Below are 17,381 nucleotides of genomic sequence, written 5' to 3'. Positions count from 1 at the left end.
GTCACGCTAAGTTCTGCTTCCGTTTATCTTCCTTCTTTGTCTGCTTCTGAAAAAGGGATATCGTGTAGCAGTAGACAGTATGATAGTTGGCAGCGTGTTGAGTACGATTTCGAGCGGTATCATGTTGTAGGAACATGCTTTGTCAGAAAAATGAGAAGGATGCATTCGCATCCTTGAAGGCTCATCTAGGCCGCTCCATTACCCAAAAGTTTCTATTAGAGTCGTACTATATCGTGATCGATGAAACACGATATAATCAAGAAGGCAGTATTTTTAAATTGTTCTTTTTGTTTGTTTAGGCTGTGCAGCGAATTGGTGGTACGTTCTCTATGTGCTTGTTGGTCTGCTAATTCTCTTCGTTTTTGTGTATGTTCTCTATAAGCTCTACTGGTACTGCAAAGGCATTCGCCACGCTCGCGCCTATGCATCCAAGTCCAAAGAAATGTGCGTTTTTTGTTACAAACAGACCATTTTATCAAATACTGCAATCGAAGATAAGGGATCGAGTCCCCATTCTTCAAATAGCACTCACACAGCAGCTGCTTGATTTCGACTGGAACGTCTCGATCCAAACTTTCGCCCAGAATTTGAATCGCTTCTTCGTAGCGTCGCTGTCGATAAAACAACAACCCCAGCAAATGCGCCGTTTCGATGTGTTTCGGATTCAGAGCGTGGCAGCGAACCAAAATCGACTCCACTTTCTCCTTCTCCGATTCGTCCTCCAGAAAAACCTTCGCGTAGAGCAGCGCCGCATGGAAAGAACCGCGGTTATGCTCGTAGAGTTGGCGAGCCAGCGTCCCCGCGCGCAGCGGCTGGTTTCGATCCTGGTAATACCGAAGAAGCACTACGATCGAATTGGGGAAACGTGGAAACGGGAATAGGAGAAATAGGAGGGGAAATAGTTCACCAAATCCCAATGTTTCTGCTCTAAAGAGCTGGCTCCCCGCGGTTCCTCGCTCACACACGCTTCCACCATTCGAACCAGCGAAAATGGAATCGTGGAAACCGTGGAAACCCGTGAGTTTCGGTTTTGTCCAATCAAATGGGGAGTTACGGCGAGGGAAAGACGCGCGATGTCGTCGAATTGATGGGCGGAGTCGACGGTTTGGAGCTACGAAGAGGGTGAGCATCGCGGATTCGATGCAAGAAACAGAGAAACAAACAAAGAGAAACAGAAAAAAAGAGAATTACAAGTTCGGACCAGCGCGTAAAGCGGTCAAAACGGAGGGAAAACAGATTTGACAAGGCCAGTTGGCGGGAAAGCAGGGCAGAGGGCTGGAGCTGGTCGCTGATGGCGCGGAAGCGAGCTTCGGAGTCTTGGAGTGGGTAGAAACGGGGAAAGGTACCGTGGGGATCGGAGAGAAGATTCAGTTCCGCGGTTTCGATGGTGTGCTCGGGAGAAGGCAGGTCAGGGAGGGTGAAAGTGGAGGCGATTTTCATTCTGCGAGAAATAAACGAAGCAAACAAATCAATTGTACTCTTTGAAGTCTGAAATGCGCGCAAGAATTTGAATGGCTTCGATAGCATAAGGTTCCTTTCTAAAGTTCATTGAGTATGTGTTCAATCCACTCTAAAACGCAGTTTGCACTCATAGCAGCGTTTCTAGAGTCAATTACATAAATGATATCTACTGATAATCGTTGCAGCACCAGTAAAGAGTTGATAACTTCATCCACACGTTGCTGGTTCGTCTGGATGAGGGAATTGCCTCCAACTACCAATCAACCCATCTTCCTTCCAATTCTTACAAATAAGATGCAATTTCGAATCATCACCTTGTCTTCTTTGTCACTGGCAGATTTATATTCACATTCACAGAGTTGGTAATGTAAAGTGTCTTCTTGTTCCTCCTTCTCTTTCGAATCATTTAGACATGAGAGCAAGGATAACGATAATTGATAATAATACTAAAAATACTCACGAGAAACCAAACCTTACCGCAGCTTGTTTATACTTCTCATTTCGAAATAAGCAATCGGCGTAGAGTATTGTTCGAGCCACATTCTCAACAGTGTCGAGATTCTTTTCAGAAAGCAGTAACGCGCACCAATACTCTGCTGAATCATACAATTTTTCATCGAGTAGGTGCAATATCGTGTTCCTATCAATGTTGAACACACCCATTGCAAAAGAATGCAGACTCTGCACCAAAGACTTTATGGAAGGTTTAAAGTTTGTTTCAAACAAATAATTGAGCAAGTTATCCAATCCACTTATGTTTACAATGAATGCACATGAAAATCAACGCCATCGCTTCGTCTCCATCACCGTGAGCCTGGAAAAACACACAGCCCTTTTCATGGCACTCTTCACATTCCTTGTTCTCGTCACGACTGAGAGTGGGGTCCTCTACAATATCGTTGTTCACGAGGTTAAGAATTGATCTAAAATGAACCACACTACGAATGCCTACCTTGACTCGGCTTTATAGGAAATTCTATATATGCACGGCTCTCCAGCATCTTCCATATAGCCGCAGTTGTCACATTTGTAAATTAGTCTCGATCTGTGTACTCCCGAATTCTCTTCTTTCGGAAACATAAGGTTGTTGCTATATAGAATTAGGTGAAGACATTGAGAGTGTACCATTGCTTGCAAAAGTGCATTTTCACAGATGTTCCTATATCCGCCCTATGGAATCAATAGAAGGAAGAGAAAAGCAATACATGTTGTTCCAGCACGATGACAAACACACAAACAAAAGTCTTTTGACCCAAGAGACAAAAAAAGTTGCTATGGGAATGGACTTTGTATCTGGAATTGATACAAGTGAGTGCTTGATTCCGTGGATTATTCTTTTAGCATCGTTTACCGAAAAGGGAACAACCATCACAAGTCAAGTAAAAAAGCAAATCACGATTTCTACAAAGTTGGACGAGTACGTGTAGAGGATTTTTGCTATTTTTAGATGGAGTCGAGAGTGGAAGATGAAGTTACCTGAAATGGTGTATGGAGATAATTGTCTAACTGTATCCTTTGATCATTCTCCATTCAAACTGATCGTAGGAACTTTGTTTTGGATGATAGACAGTTTTCGCCCTTGTATGTTCTTCAAAATCGCTGCCGTGAAAACGAATTCGATCCTCTGCAGATCTCTTTTGATACGGTTCACGTCGATGGCACATTGAAGGTTTTTTCGGATGGATATCATTGGGCATTTCCTTCCTTGTAGGAACAAAAGGACTTTTTTTTAAGAATCAGAGCAGGTGCTGGCGGTTTTGATCCTTCCTGCGAAGAGGATTGTGAGGGGAGTTTGCCTTACGATCTCTTGCAGGAGCGCGCAGAGATTCGTTGGTACAGCCAAATGCTGTTGTTTGAAGATGATCTGGCGGATTTTGGCTATGTGATGATGGAGTGTCGATGTGTAGAGATCACTTGTTCTATCGAGAGTGTAGAGAGTCATGAAGGACTATTATTACATTCTGCAGCAGCAGTATCTTCGGATTGATCGTCGCTGCGTGTATGTGATCAGTCATCGCTACTTTCAAGTGACTGCTTCTTTTTTGGGTTTGATTCGTAGACGTTCGGGGATTCGTGCGTGTTGCACGATTTTTCCGTGCAGAAACTGGAGTGGGATGCGCTTTCGCCTACGGAGAATCGGCTTCTCTTTGAGGATGTTCGCAATGCGAATCGGTTTCAGGATCGCATGCAGTCGATCCAGCACCGTTTTTCTCGAATTCACATTTCCTTTCTTTGTTCCAACACACACCACGAAACAGAATACAAAGTACAAGTTACAATCATTCTTTGCTCGGCTTCGGCGGCCGCACTGCTTTGATGTGCACTCTCTCCACAGGTTCGCCGCTTCCCTTTCCTTCCATCGCTTCCTTCGTCGCAGGCAACGTCGAATCCGTGGCTTCACTGCTACTCGTACCACTGTTTCCACCATTTCCACTGTTTCCACCATTTCCACTGTTTCCATTGGCTCCGGCCATGCGGATGGTGGGTTCGATCTCCGGTTCCGCGGGGGATCTGGCTTCCGCGGGGACGGGGATGGTAATGGGAGAGGCGTTTTGCTGGCCTTTTGCAGTGAAGGAAGCAGGCACCAAAGCGGAAACCGAAGCAGGAGCGGGAGGAGGCGGATTGGCGGCATCGGTGGACCCTCTGGAGTAGGAAACCCTTCCGTTCTTGGTGGACTGCGCGACGACGCGGACGGGAAGGCGCTTGGCGCGGCAGCAGGAGCATCTACGTGGAACCAGCCGCCCATCCGCACTCCTGGCAGCAGCAGGCGCAGAGGCAGAGCGCGAGGATAACCGCGAAAAAGGTCTCCATGAAGTACTCCAAGAAGAAAAAGCGGAGACGAAGCCAGAAGTCCAGATCGGCCTCGGGCTCGATGTCGGTTCCGTTGAAGTTCTCGTTGGTGCGCGGATCGAAGTCGTTAATCACCGCGTAGTTCGAGACTGCTCGTCATTCTCTCCTTTCATTCCCACCGAAACAGAACGAGGACGGAACGCCCAGACCCACGCGGTCGTTCTCTCGGTCGTGGAATACTGTTACGCCGCGCAGGAACGCGTCGCCTAGCAGAATGTACTACACGTGACGCGTCGAATTGGCTGGCTACGGAGGCTTCCACGGGGTACACGCCGAGATACCAGTACGAGAAAAAGCCTTGTTTGATTTTGGTGAAATACACGGAGGGCGGAACACGCACGTCGATGTCTCCGAAGTGCAGATGCAGGTCCGGCCATGAGGACGTCGGATCGATATTGAGCGCCTGGCCGTCGAAGAAGCTGGGCCGCGAGGAAACGCCGGGCAGACTTGGGTATTGCTGAGTGACGACGGTGTAAAAAATGGTGTAGAGGGCGGTGGGGAGGAGAAGAAGCGTGGTTCCGGAGTCGAGAATGGCTTGGTAGCGGCTCTGCGGCTCAGCGGAGGATTGAAGAAAGCACGGAAGTGATTTCGACGGAGCCGAATCGGAATTTCGTGAGGGAGATCGAATAGAACGCGGGGTCCTGGACGTCGATCCAGTAGATTTCCCCCGCGACTAACTGGGAATCGAGCGCTCCGAGGGAGAGAATGCCCTTCTCCTCGCTCAGACAGAGCCCAAAGACGTCTTGGTAGCCGTCTTTGGCGTAGCGAGCGTAGAGGTCGTCGAGAATCGTGTTGTGGCACGTGGGCGAGCAGTACAGATTCGAATAGGCCAAGCCAAGAAGACCGTCCGTGTTGCCGTCCCACGTGCCTTGCTCGCGGCTAGGAGTTAAAGGGAGAAGAAAGGGAGGGCTACGCGACCACGCCGAAGGTGGTGGTTACGGGGGGACTGGAAGTGTCGTTGTAGCCAAGAAGCGAAGAAGAATCTTGGTAGAGACCGCCTTCGGCACTGGGAGAGAGAAAGAGAGGAATCGAGAGAGTACGTGCTGCCATCTCCGTAGGATAAGTAGAAGGCGCAGAGAGTGCTGTTGGTACGGGAACAGCACTTGGAGGAGGAACAAACATTCCGGTCGACACATCTGGCATTGCATGAATCTGTATGTCATAGAGAGAAAGAGGAACTGCTTTCAGAACACAGAGACGAGGTACAGCCGATTGGGAAAGATGTCGAGCTACTATCAGGAGAATATCCACTGTAGTACTATAAATGTGACAAGGAATTTGTTGGAATACATGAGTACACGCAGAACAAGATACACTTTCCAGCAACAACAAATTCGACCCAGTATCCTGAGAATTGATTTTACTCAAGAGTCCCTACAATATGCAAACGCACTTTTTGCTCATTGGATCCAACAACCATATCACACCAATACATTCCACTAATAGGTTTCCCTTCGACAACAACACGAATTGGATCGAATCCCTATATGAAAATTAGAACTACGAAGATACCAATCCTATCGCCACGATTGATAAAAATGCGATGTAAAAATACATAAAACGAGGAAAGCTATTAGCAGAGAATCAGACCCACAAGGAATATATTTTCTTTGTTAAACACACTTTGACGGAACACTCATTTCTCTGTTTGTACTTGGCTCGGAAGATGGTGATTCATGATATTGGGATTGTAATAGATATATATGTGTGCATTCTGCTACCATTAATATATGCAATTTACAATTCTGTGAGTTCCCCTCAATTTGATTGCAGTAATGTTTGAAAAATAGTGAAGAATAATTAGAAACATTCATTTATTTCAAAATGTGAGTGTTGCTTGTCCTGTGAGTATTCTCTTCTACAATACACAAAAATGTGTTTATATATACATATACATATTTTTATCCAGATAGTTAAGATGCCATATTTTCAGCTTTTCCTATAACACAACATCGAGCAATAGAAAAATATAAAAATTTCATCATCAATTAGTATTTCACAATGTATGAAATCAACGAATATGATATTTACGGAAATATCTGGATACAAAGAATTTTGCCTCCATTTTCCTCTCGTTCCCGAAAATGGCAGAATTGGATATTCCTGTAATCGTAAAGCGATTTAAGGAATACGTTCTTTCGGAATGCAGAGAACAACTGATGACAGTAATGGCGCATCCAGACTCTACGAAACACTTTGGAATCTATGTGAGGTATGCATACATGCGGTTTTGGTCTAACTCCAAAGCATTCAAGCACTACTCGCATATGACTCTGAGTTAGGCAATACTGTTTTAAATCGATCTTTGCAAACAACATCTTTAATGGATATTTCACTTCGTGAAGCACAGGAAACGATTTTCAATATCATTCAAGGAGAAGAGCAGCGATCTTTGCTTTCTATTAAGGAACTTTGTCACTGCCGTTTTTACGATCTCCCCCCAGTTCCAGAATTCCACAAGCCTAGTGTTGGCATGATTCGCAGTGATGATTTGGGTCGATTGGTTCAATTCAGCGGTACTGTGATCCGTACTGGGATGGTATGATTACTAGTCTGTATTAATTGCAGATCAAGATGTTGGAGGCAGAGAAGGAATACGAGTGTCAGAATCCTCGCTGTCGCTGTCGATTTAAAGTGAAAGCGGATATCGAGCAAGGCGGCATCATGGAGGTTCCTGTATTTTTCTCTTCGAATAAATGATGGTTTTAGACTCGCTGTCCATCGAACCAAAACGCGGGGAAGTGTAAATCTGTGCAGTTCAAACCGATCGAAGTGCGTCGTTTTTAATCGACTTTTATTCAGGGCAGCGTGGTGTGTTGCGATTACGAAGAGATTCTCGTGCAGGAGCGAATCCAGATGCTCGAAGTGGGCACCATGCCTCGTTCCATCACGATCATTCTATTAAACGACCTGGTTGATTGCTGCAAAGTTTGTTTTCTGCGCTACCCAATGAGAAATAGGCTGGAGATGATATAGTGATCACGGGAATCGTGCGACAGCGCTGGAAGCCGCTGACACGCGACCAGAAATGCGAAGTGTTTATGATCGTTGTGGGCTTGTCGGTGCGATTGGTGGGCGATAAGGACAATGATCGGTTTTTGACGGATGGTAGGCGATGAGGGAGCGAACTCGATGGCAGAGATGATTCAGAAGTTCCAGAAATACTGGGAATACTATTACACGATCCAGAAACGCCCGTTTCTGGGCCGAAACATCCTGGTGAGCAGTTTCTGTCCCTCCCTCTACGGCCTCTACCTCGTTTTCCTTTTTTTTTGATTGAGTGAATCAAGGTGAAGCTCAGCATGCTGCTCATCCTCATCGGCGGCGTCTCCGATCGGTCCTCCGAGAAGAATCCGGTGCGCGGCCAGAGCCACATCCTCATCGTCGGCGACAGTTCCACGGGGAAGAGCCAGCTCCTTCTCTTCGCGAACCGCGTGGCGATTCGGAGCGTGATGACGACGGGATTGGGCACGACGAGGTAAGCGAAGAGAAGGCGCTGGGACGTAGCGCGGGCCTGACGTGCTCCGCGGTGAAGGACAGCGGAGAATGGATGCTGGAGGGAGGAGCGTTGGTGCTGGGCGATCGCGGCGTGTGCTGCATCGACGACTTCAATTCGATCCGCGAACACGACCGAGCGACCATCCACGAAGTGGGAGCTGGGAAATGCCGAGACGTCTAGGCAATGGAGCAGCAGCGACTCTCGGTGGCGAAGGCCGGGATTGTGACCACGCTCAATACGCGAACCGTGGTTATCGCGACGTGCAACCCGCGGGGAAAGTACGACGTCTCGCAGGATTTGTCGGTGAACACGTCGATCGCCTCGCCGCTGCTGAGCCGATTCGATTTGATTCTGCTGCTGCTGGACAATTCGAACAAGAGCGTAGGGAACCCGCGGGGATGGCAGCGTAGTGGGACAACAGCGCGGTGAACTACATTCTGAACATGAACGTGAACGCGCAGTCGTCGCTGACGAGCAGCTATTCCGCGCGGTATCAATGTAGGATCGCGTCGCTTCTCGCCGAATAGCCGCGTTGTGGTCGGTCGAGGAGCTGAAGGGCTACGTGCTCTTCGTCCAGCGCCAATTCCAGCCGCGTCTCTCCTCGTCTGCGCAGAAGATCCTCACGCATTACTACCAGTACGTGCGTGGGCACAACAACAGCGTCGCGCAGGCCACCGTGCGGCTGCTGGAGTCGCTGATCCGCTTGGCGCAGGCGCACGCGCGGCTGATGATGCGAAGCCGCGTGGAGACGATGGACGCGGTGGTGGTCGTGCTGCTGATGGAGGCGTCGGTGCTGGGGACGGGACTGCTGGGTAGGAGCGAGGCGTGGCTGCGAGGTAGACATCAACAACCTGCTGTACGTGGACTTCCCGACGGACTGCGAGGCGGAGTACGCGAATCTGGAGAGCTTTGTGCTGTCGAAGCTGGGGTTGGAGTGGGGATTGGACGGCGGAGTGAGCGGCAGAGACGAGATTCCGCCCACCGATTTCGCTGCGATGGGAGTCTCCGAGTTGGCTCAGCGAGGCGAGGGGGAGAAGGCCGGGGAAGCGGGGAGGGAGGGCGTGGGCGATGCTCTCTTCTCGCAGAGCGGATCGCCCGCAAAGCCCAGCGCGGGCAATGCCGAGTTGCTTTTCCCGACCCCCACAAAGGAAGCAAAGGAACCAAAGGAACCAAAGGAATCTTCGAATTCGATGGAACCAAAGGAATCTTCGAATTCGATGGAACCAAAGGAATCTTCGAATTCGATGGAACCAAAGGAACCTTCGAATTCGATGGAACCTTGCCCGCCTTTGTCGAACTTCCAAAGACGAAACGCTTCGTTGCCGGTGTCTCCCCACAAACCCACTCCCCCTTCCTCCCTCCCCCCGGTTTCCCCGGTTTCCCCGGTTTCCCCGAAGCCCTCAGCCCCGGTGGCGTCCTCCGTGCCCGGCGAAATCCCTTCCATCCCCGCGGGGAACGCCCTGGAAGGCGCGCTGAACGACGAAGATTTGCTGCAGCTGCTGGAAATCGAAGAGCAAAAGGCGGCGGAGGGGAAGGCGGCGCTGAGCAACGAGGTGGATCAGATCTTTGCCTCCATGGAGAACGAGGCGAGCGGGGAAAACGCGGGCGGCGCGGCGGAGGGCGGAGGGAAAGCGGTGGAAAGCAGTCTGCGCGAAGAGCAGTTCCGACTGTCGCAGGAGGTGTCGGGGCACTGGAGCGAGCTCAGTCAGCTCAATAATAGCGTGCTGCAGTCGGTTGCGCCGAAGGGGGTGAACCAGACGTTGTCGCTGGATGATATGGAGGATTTGATGAGTGAAGACATGAAACAGTTTTTTATGTAATACCTTATATGTTTCGATGTTTTTCATAACAATTATTTTTGTAGGGTATTTAACAGCTATATTGGCAGCTTTGGGATGGGGTACGTTGAACAATGTCGTGCTATTTACGCACTCGGCTCCTGGAGTTTATCACTTCCATTTCATGGGGACCCGATTCTTGTGGGCACTTATCTTTGCCATCATCTTCGGTAACTCTGCCATGCCACCAAGCAAGGGAGAATCTGTACTAAAGAACCTGAGCGAGTTGTTCCATGCCCCAGGGAGTGTGATAATGTCGAAAATTGGAGTTACCTTTGTTGCAGGGTTTACGGACATGTTGTTTCAAATTTTCATTCTTGGAGGGGTTGGTGCAGCGGGACTGTCGAATTCCGTCCCTCTTTTAATCGGAATGGCAACCATTATCGGTTCTTTCACAACATATGTCATTGAAAGGAGGGCGAACCTTTGGTTTTTTGTTCCCGGAGTGTGCTTCAACGCCCTCTCCGTCCTTTTCAACACAGTGACCTATCAATCTCTCGGTCGGGACCAGAGAGCTAGCGAGGACAAAGAGAGCCTATTGGAGGAAGGAAAGAAATCTTCCAGTGAAGTAGAATCATCTAGTTGGTGAATGTGATTCTAGGTGAGAGCAAAGATAAGCACATGGAAATTGTTTTTGATCTGCGTTTTTGGAGGTGGGCACAGTGAACGTCTGTAATATTATCTAGGAGTCCTGGCTGCTTTCTGGAGTCCCATGTCTACAATTGCTGAGAATGATCCTTATGCACTGAATCCTTATGTAGGCAGCTCTTTTCATTATCTCTCTCTCTCTTGACACGCAGACTTATCTTGTCGTTGCGTCCTTTTGGAGCTTTGTCACGGCTCTTCCCTTTTCTTAGTTTTCTCTCTCTTTATCTTGATTCGAATCTAGTCTGTCTCTTCGCCATCCTTTTTCAGGCCCACCGAATTGTTTAAAGGACCTGTTTATCGTACGCTGGAAAGATCTTATCCCAGGTAGTGGAAGGGGGAGTCAGGTTGATTGTAGCATTTTGTGGAGGATTCTTCTGGGTTTTGGGGGCGATCGGGTTCTGTTTGGGCGCTCCGCTGATTGGATTTGCGATCGCGTTGGAGGTGCGGGAAGGGCGTGAGGAGTAGATATGTGATTGGGCAGTCCGCGCCCTTCATCTCCTCGCTCTATGCGATCTTCTACTGGAAGGAGTTCAAGAAGGCGTCAAGAAAAACGTGGTTCTACGAGATTTGCATGCTGAGCTCGCTCGCCATCTCCGTGATTTTCCTGTGTTTCGCTCAGTAACAAACACTTGACTCTTTTTTGTTTGAGAAAAACTGAACCACATCTCCAGAGCTCTCCAGCATGGGGAGATCGGAGGACATCACTTCTTTCAGAGCCTTGCGCAGACGCGGCGGAGGCGTCGCGATGGCCACAAACTCCTCGTCGCTCAATGCTTCCATCAGACGCATGTCGTCCCCCACGCGGCTTCGCACTTGCTTCATCCAGTCCTCGACGTCTTTTTGGAGCGATGGATCGCGCGCTATGACTGTTTGGATGCTCTTCATTAATTCAGAGGCGGAGGATTCGGACTCGGGGAATAGACTGCGAATATCGATTTCCGCCAAACTGGCTTCCGCTTGGTTGACCATTTCATCCAGTTCGGCTTGAAGAGCACGCTTTGTTTCGGGTTTCAGATCTAATACATCCATGAGCTGCTCCGGAGACATATTCTCGTAGTCTGGATGACGTCTGAGAATGCCTTCGAACTCCTGTATGTCCTTTTCCTCTTCCTCACTTTCAATTTCTTCTTCAGATAAAATGGAGTATGCTTTGAGGAGAGAGGCGCGCGCTTTTGGGTCGAGATGGTCAAAGTCCAGTGTGATGTTTCCCCGACCGTCGTTAGGACCGAAAGATGTATTTAGGTTAGAATCACTTTCAAATGGGCTCGTTTGGGCAGTGGATGGTTGAGAGAAGGGATTTCCATGAGAATTCATTTCATTTGTTTCGTCTGCAAAGGTGCTGGTATCTTCAATAATCCCTATCGTTCATTTTTCTTCTCAACATGTACGTTTTGGTAATGACCTGGTAAACGAACGAAAATACACAGGAAGGAACCTCCTTGATGCCCTGCAAAGTGAACTAGCACTTTTCAACATGTGTTCAAACAAGAAGTGAGATTCAAATCGTTTGAGGTTTAACATCGACATAGTACATAAAGCTACAAACTCTACTTCTCCAAATCACTGCTATCGACCCAATCGCTTTCATCTGAAGAACAGTCCGAACTTGATTCTCCAAACTCATGTGGCTTGTGGTAAATGCAACATTCTATCCGAAAATGCATAAAAAGGCAACTACTTTTTGATCGTTTTCGATTCATATGTTCGTTGTCAACAGTGTCCTCTGTCCAACGTACGTGAGGTCGCAGACGCAGTTCATAGATCGTAGATGGACTTCGTCGTTCCACATTCGTTTCTAACCAAAGTGAGAGGAGCAAATCACCTTCTACGTGCCTGTCTGCAAACAACTTCCCTAGACATTTTCTAGCAAAATAAAAATAATGGTTCAAAGAAAGAGTTGGCATTTCTATGGAACGAACTGTTGATAATGAATCGTTTTTTTATTATTATTTTGTGAATAGAATAAAATAAAATAAAAATATGGAACACGGGAAATAGAATCTAGACAAGTGTGATATTGAATTATTGTTCTTGTCAAGTCTGTAATCTGTGCCATAATTCCTGGACTACATTCCTATTCCATGTCTTTCTGTGTCTCTGAACGATTGATCCAAACAAACCATGCAAAACGCGCAAAATCTAGAATGAACACTGTTTCTCCCGTTTCTTCGTTTCTTCAACCGTCTCTAAAAACCGCGGTAACGTCTCCATCACATTGACCGGCATGAGTGGATATCGTTCCTCATCATACGATTCCTCTTTGCAAATAATGCGAACCAACGTGTGCAATGGGATGGAGTAATACGGGATCTTCTCCTTGGCCGTATCGATGAAGTACGAGATCAGACATCGCAGCACGGCCTGATGCGAGACCACGATCACGGGTTTCGTGGTCCGTTCCAGCTCGAAAATCACCGGCTGCAGCCGCTCAATGATGTCGCAGTAGCTCTCTCCCCTCCGTGTGACCCATCTCTCCCACGCCTACTGCGGGTACCGGAAGTTGAGCTTATCGCGTTTGCGCTGCGCGGCGAGCTCGGGGAACTGCTGGCCCATCTCTTTGTAGGTCAGGTTCTCGCACACGCCCGCGTCGATCTCGTTGAGCGCGGCCCAGCGCACGCGGCTGTTGCAGTCGATGTACATGGCGGTCTGCACGGTGCGGCGCTTGCAGCTGGTCCACACGGCGAGGCGCTTCACGTCCACCTTCTCGAGCGACGCGACGAATCTACGAGGGAGCCAGCGCGCGGACTGCGACTTGCCGAGGTGCTTCGCGTATTGCCGGCCGAAGTCGGTGAGGTTGGGGTCGCCGCCGATGCGGTCCTCGAGGTTGTACTCGGATTGGCCGTGGCGAGTGAAGTAGATGGGCTTCGGCTCGGGGTGCAGGTTCATCACGAAGGAAACGATCGTCGTGGGGAGGTAGCCGCGCACGTTGTTGGTGATGTAGCGCTTCCGGTTGTCCTTATTGATCTCCACGATGCAATAGACAGGGTCCTCCTCCTCCTCCAGATCGTCGTAGCTAGCGATTAACAACAGCGACACGCGCTAAAGAACCAACCTGCTCATCTGGAACTGCACACGGTTTTCGTAGTCCTTCATGGCTTGCTGGGAGTCGTATCCCATGTACTCGATCGAAAAAAGCTTTTCTCGCTGCACGCGGCGAAGACGGATCGAAGTGTCGTTGACTCTCATTTCGATCCATAAAGGAAGGTGGACGTTTGGCTACAGTGGTTATACACATACACATGAAACGCAATACCTCATTAGAGATAAGCTTGGTGATGTGCTCTCGCATCGAGCGCGACAGATTTGAACCATCAAATAAGCCGACCTGGCCTCCTTCACGGAGGTAAGCAAACAATTCCTGAAGTGTGTCTGTAATCACGTTGAGGCGCAATTTCTTCATTTCTTCATTTTCTTCATTCCAGTACTCAGCAGGAGGCGATGCATACTCGGGATAGCGATGCTTGCGCACATCACTACAAGAAAAGACGCGCGCATTGTATCCCTTCCATTTTAAGAAACGGCTGATTTTATTGGCCACATACCTAAGAATGAATACACAAACCAGGAAGAAGAGGATACGTCTTGCCACAGCCCGAAATTCCAACCATACAAATAACAAGCTTTACTCCATCCCCGAGTTGCATCAATCCTCCAAGTCCAGGAACGCCATGAACACATGCATCACACTCTAACGTACGACCAGGTAAAACTTCTATACATAATTTGTCGGAGGCAGTGCTACGGTCCTCTGCTGTGTTATCCATTTTTTATATCTTATAATAGGATTACTTCCACCTGGTACACCATTTGCCAAATGGCCCAGAACCTAATTATGAATGATGAGTTTGATTAAAAATCAAACATGAGTCAATCAGTAAGGAACTAAAGACACCGCTGCACGCTTCGCCTTTTTCTTCTTTTTCGGAACAACTTGCAATCCGTTGTTTCCTTTGTTGTTTGAAGGAACCTGGGAACTAGGCTTGGAAAACAGGTTCTTTAGACGTTCGTCCTCTCTTTTGAGAGCTTCTTCTTGTTTTTGCCTGATAGCTTCTTCCAATTCTTTGTCATCTTCCTCATCTTTCTCCACTTTCACTTCCTGCTCTAACTTTGTCTGTTTTTCTTCACGACTCCGAACAATTGACAAGGCTTCCTCAGGATCTAAATTCATAGTTTTTCGCTGTTGCGCCTGGATCGTGTCCAGAGCATCATATGCATCCATTTCATTTTTTGATTCTTCTATTCGATTCTCAAGTGCCTTCATTGCGTCCATCTTTTCGGCTTCTTCCTTCTGTGCCTTTTCTTCTAGCTCTAATTGTCTTTCGTTCATCCACAAGCACGAGTTTTGTGTAGCTCCGTACTCTACAACATAACTACTGTTCTTTGGATCGGTTTTTATTGCAAACTCGGAACCGCAGTTTACACACTTAAAATAGAATCGGGTAATCGCAATTCCCAGATAATCTTCTCCATTCGCATTCTCTTTTCTTGTATTGAACTTCTTGCCGGCATACATGAATTCTCCACAGGCGTTACACCTCACTGTGAAGGGCAGCATCATACGGACGCTGAATTGTCCGATATTCGACAGCTTGATTTTGCCTGCCTTTTCCGGATCAAAGTTCCACGGAATGAACTTGTTTACGACTTTTCGTTCACCCATTCGAAAAAAGAATGAAGTTTGTTTTTTTAAACGGGAGGAGTGAGATTTATGAGAGTATGTGTTGCATAATGGAATAGAAAATATGTGTGAGGTGATTGGTAGTTGTGGTTGTTCGTGTAGTTGTAGATCCTACTCTTTTTGTTAAGTAGTTATGTGGTTCCTCCTATTATTTTTCAGGTAGTAGTAGTAGTATTTAGCAATCCAATTTCGATTTCTAGGTTATCTATCTATCTATCTATCTATTTATCGATTGATTGATCGATCGATTGTACCAAAACATGCACCTAACAAACAATAACTATCCCTCGTCTTCAATCAACCATCGTAGAAATAACCATCGCCTCAATAGCGTCGTACATGGCGTATTTTACACAAACACCCTCACTTAGGACCGATAATCACACTTTCATAGGCCCTTTGGGACCTTTCAAATACTGTACAAGGTAACTTGGAATCTCCCTGAACAAAATCGAGCAAGTTCACCGAAGAGTTTCGATTCGACTGCAACTGCGCGGCCAAGAGTCCAAACGAGCTGTCCTTCGTGATGGCCAAGAAATCCGCGCGCTGCAGGACCAAGAGGTCGATGATGGCGCGCTTCGTAAACAGCTCTCCATTCCCCTTGAACACACTTTTCGCTCGCGCAGAGTGTCCGATTTGGAACTCGCTGGTGGTGACAATGCTCCCCGGATATCGCTTCTCAAAGAGAGCAATCACGCTCGGTGTGTCGGTGGACACAAAGACGTGGAAGTCGCGCGGCTGGAGGGAAGAGCGTCGGGCGAATCCATCGATCGCATCGAAGAAGAGCGAGACGTTTTCCATGTGCAGGAATCGCCGGTCTTCTTTCAAGTAGCGCTGGCCGCCGATGCGCACCTGCACGCCGATGAAAACTTTGCGGAGGAGACGGGAAATGTACGAGTTCGCGAGGCTGCACAGCGGCTCGCGGGGATACAAAAACAACTCGTTCAACAAGTTCCGAAGTTGGCGCAAATGCGGCGATTGCTCGTGCCAGAGATTGAGATCTCGAAGGGTCGATTCATAGCGTTTGTTCAGCAGGAAATGAGGGGTCACGTCCGTAAAGCAATCGACGATGATCGCTGGTTTGCGGACAAGTGAATCCAAGTGGTTTCTTCGAAGGGCACGACCCTGAGCCAAAGTAGCAAAGAAAAAGTAGTTCTGCGTCAATGAAGAATTAACCGAGTTGCTCTTATAGTAAAAATTGGGTAAAAAAGAATAGAAGTATGGAGAATAGTACATGTACCACATCACTACGAGTAACGAATCAAAGAAAAGAAAAGAAAATACTTTGAATTCCACGGTTTGAAGCTACCGCTGCAACAAAAGAAGATACCAAACCAACAATTACATTTCCCAGACCCGATTCGTTGTTCACTTTGTAGATGATAACTTTATTGGTAGTTGCAATTTGATTCTGCAACTTCGAAACATGTTCCAGCAACTCCCCAAATAATTTTTCTTGGATATCACTATTATTATTTGTAGTTGTGATGGGAATAATGCTTTGCATGGAAGACACAAAACCTGGACTTGTTTTCACGGCAAATCCATTCAGAAAGGGGTATTTCCATATAAGCAGCCCATTTGCCAAATAAAACTTGATGTAAAATACAAAGTAGAGACATGCAAGTAAAAAGGACACGACTTTCTACACAATGACCATACACACTAAAAACGACTTTCCATGAACTTACTGTCATTTGCTCTCTCAGTGGTATTGATAGGAACAAACAGAGCAAGAATAACTTTATTCCGAAAAAAAGTCTTGGATGTACATCTGTATCTCGTTTCGACTGGCTCCTTTGTAATTCGGATTGCCACAAATCGACTGGAAGCACCCCACGAGCGTGCTCCAACTCTCTCCTGCATCGTGTCGACATGAGTTCTTGGCCAGAGAGCAAATGCAGCCCAGCTGTTGCTTCCAAAAGGGGATGTCTCCGCTCCATTCTCGCTTCTCGAGATAGAGAGCGATGGCCTGCAAAGCGAGGCAGTGGTTCTTGAGCGAATAGCAGGGACTTCGCAGGTCCATAACCTCGTTCAAAGGGATCAAAATGGCATCAAAATCGATGAGTTTGGGAAGGCAAAACACGCGAAACAAGCTCTGCAAGAGGATTTCCGTTTGCCGGACATCGTGTCGAAGCACCGCGATGAGAGAGGGGAGAAGCTCATAATACTGAATTCGATCAATCTCGCTGCACTGCATCCAATTTTCGAAATAGATCTGCACAATCATCGACTGCACCAGCGTGGAATCCGACGAAAGCAGGGAGGAAACGAACGGAGCGATCTCTTCCATCTTCAGAAGCCTTTTGCGAAACAGAGAGCACACCAACCTCGCCTTCGTTTCGTCATCCAGCGACTTTTTAGGGAGTAAATCCAGAATATCCTTCGCGGATACAAAACCTCTCGA

General features: G+C 47.8%; 6 protein-coding genes; 1 reads left to right on the top strand and 5 right to left on the bottom strand.

The window, feature by feature from the left end:
• Positions 1-2,194: 2,194 nt before the first annotated feature.
• GSBLH_T00001435001 (uncharacterized protein) lies at positions 2,195-2,830 on the bottom strand (the record flags this gene model as incomplete). XM_013039845.1 has 4 exons in its annotated part: positions 2,195-2,384; positions 2,414-2,551; positions 2,587-2,631; positions 2,667-2,830. The coding sequence occupies 4 exons, from the start codon at positions 2,828-2,830 to the stop codon at positions 2,201-2,203; spliced, it is 531 nt and encodes a 176-aa protein (XP_012895299.1). The 3' UTR covers positions 2,195-2,200.
• A 1,355-nt stretch (positions 2,831-4,185) lies between these two features.
• On the bottom strand, positions 4,186-5,454 carry GSBLH_T00007015001 (uncharacterized protein; the record flags this gene model as incomplete). The annotated part of the gene is given in 5 exon segments (XM_013039844.1): positions 4,186-4,400; positions 4,431-4,530; positions 4,535-4,858; positions 4,890-5,190; positions 5,225-5,454. Coding segments are annotated over 5 exon segments (1,170 nt in total).
• A 1,180-nt stretch (positions 5,455-6,634) lies between these two features.
• GSBLH_T00001434001 (uncharacterized protein) lies at positions 6,635-9,527 on the top strand (the record flags this gene model as incomplete). The annotated part of the gene is made up of 11 exons (XM_013039843.1): positions 6,635-6,850; positions 6,880-6,987; positions 7,021-7,083; positions 7,114-7,239; positions 7,272-7,419; positions 7,451-7,569; positions 7,602-7,789; positions 7,819-7,960; positions 7,991-8,191; positions 8,221-8,308; positions 8,338-9,527. The coding sequence occupies 11 exons, from the start codon at positions 6,635-6,637 to the stop codon at positions 9,525-9,527; spliced, it is 2,589 nt and encodes an 862-aa protein (XP_012895297.1).
• A 2,316-nt stretch (positions 9,528-11,843) lies between these two features.
• GSBLH_T00001433001 (uncharacterized protein) lies at positions 11,844-12,200 on the bottom strand (the record flags this gene model as incomplete). Its single annotated transcript, XM_013039842.1, has 2 exons — positions 11,844-11,944; positions 11,975-12,200. The coding sequence occupies 2 exons, from the start codon at positions 12,198-12,200 to the stop codon at positions 11,844-11,846; spliced, it is 327 nt and encodes a 108-aa protein (XP_012895296.1).
• Positions 12,201-12,421: 221 nt separating this feature from the next.
• GSBLH_T00001432001 (uncharacterized protein) lies at positions 12,422-14,008 on the bottom strand. XM_013039841.1 has 6 exons: positions 13,876-14,008; positions 13,550-13,838; positions 13,349-13,512; positions 13,049-13,309; positions 12,782-13,018; positions 12,422-12,751 (listed from the first exon to the last, which is right to left on the bottom strand). Exons 1-6 carry the CDS (start codon positions 13,938-13,940, stop codon positions 12,436-12,438), a joined length of 1,332 nt encoding a protein of 443 aa, XP_012895295.1. The 5' UTR covers positions 13,941-14,008; the 3' UTR covers positions 12,422-12,435.
• A 159-nt stretch (positions 14,009-14,167) lies between these two features.
• GSBLH_T00001431001 (uncharacterized protein) lies at positions 14,168-14,956 on the bottom strand (the record flags this gene model as incomplete). Its single annotated transcript, XM_013039840.1, has 1 exon — positions 14,168-14,956. The coding sequence occupies one exon, from the start codon at positions 14,954-14,956 to the stop codon at positions 14,168-14,170; it is 789 nt and encodes a 262-aa protein (XP_012895294.1).
• Positions 14,957-17,381: the final 2,425 nt, after the last annotated feature.

This window comes from Blastocystis hominis (genome assembly GCF_000151665.1).
Source record: "Blastocystis hominis, Singapore isolate B (sub-type 7) whole genome shotgun sequence assembly, scaffold_11".
NCBI lineage: Eukaryota > Bigyra > Opalinata > Blastocystidae > Blastocystis > Blastocystis hominis.
This window is presented reverse-complemented; position numbering and strand designations above follow the sequence as displayed.

Bases quoted from the DNA above. Each gene is read 5' to 3' on its own strand.
- GSBLH_T00001432001 (XM_013039841.1), bottom strand. From the start codon at position 13,940: ATGCAACTCGGGGATGGAGTAAAGCTTGTTATTTGTATGGTTGGAATT. The intron at 13,513-13,549 runs GTATTGCGTTTC...TAACCACTGTAG, and splicing joins CCAAGCTTATCTCTAATGAG to CCAAACGTCCACCTTCCTTT. The intron at 13,310-13,348 runs GTTGGTTCTTTA...GTTAATCGCTAG, and splicing joins GTGCAGTTCCAGATGAGCAG to CTACGACGATCTGGAGGAGG.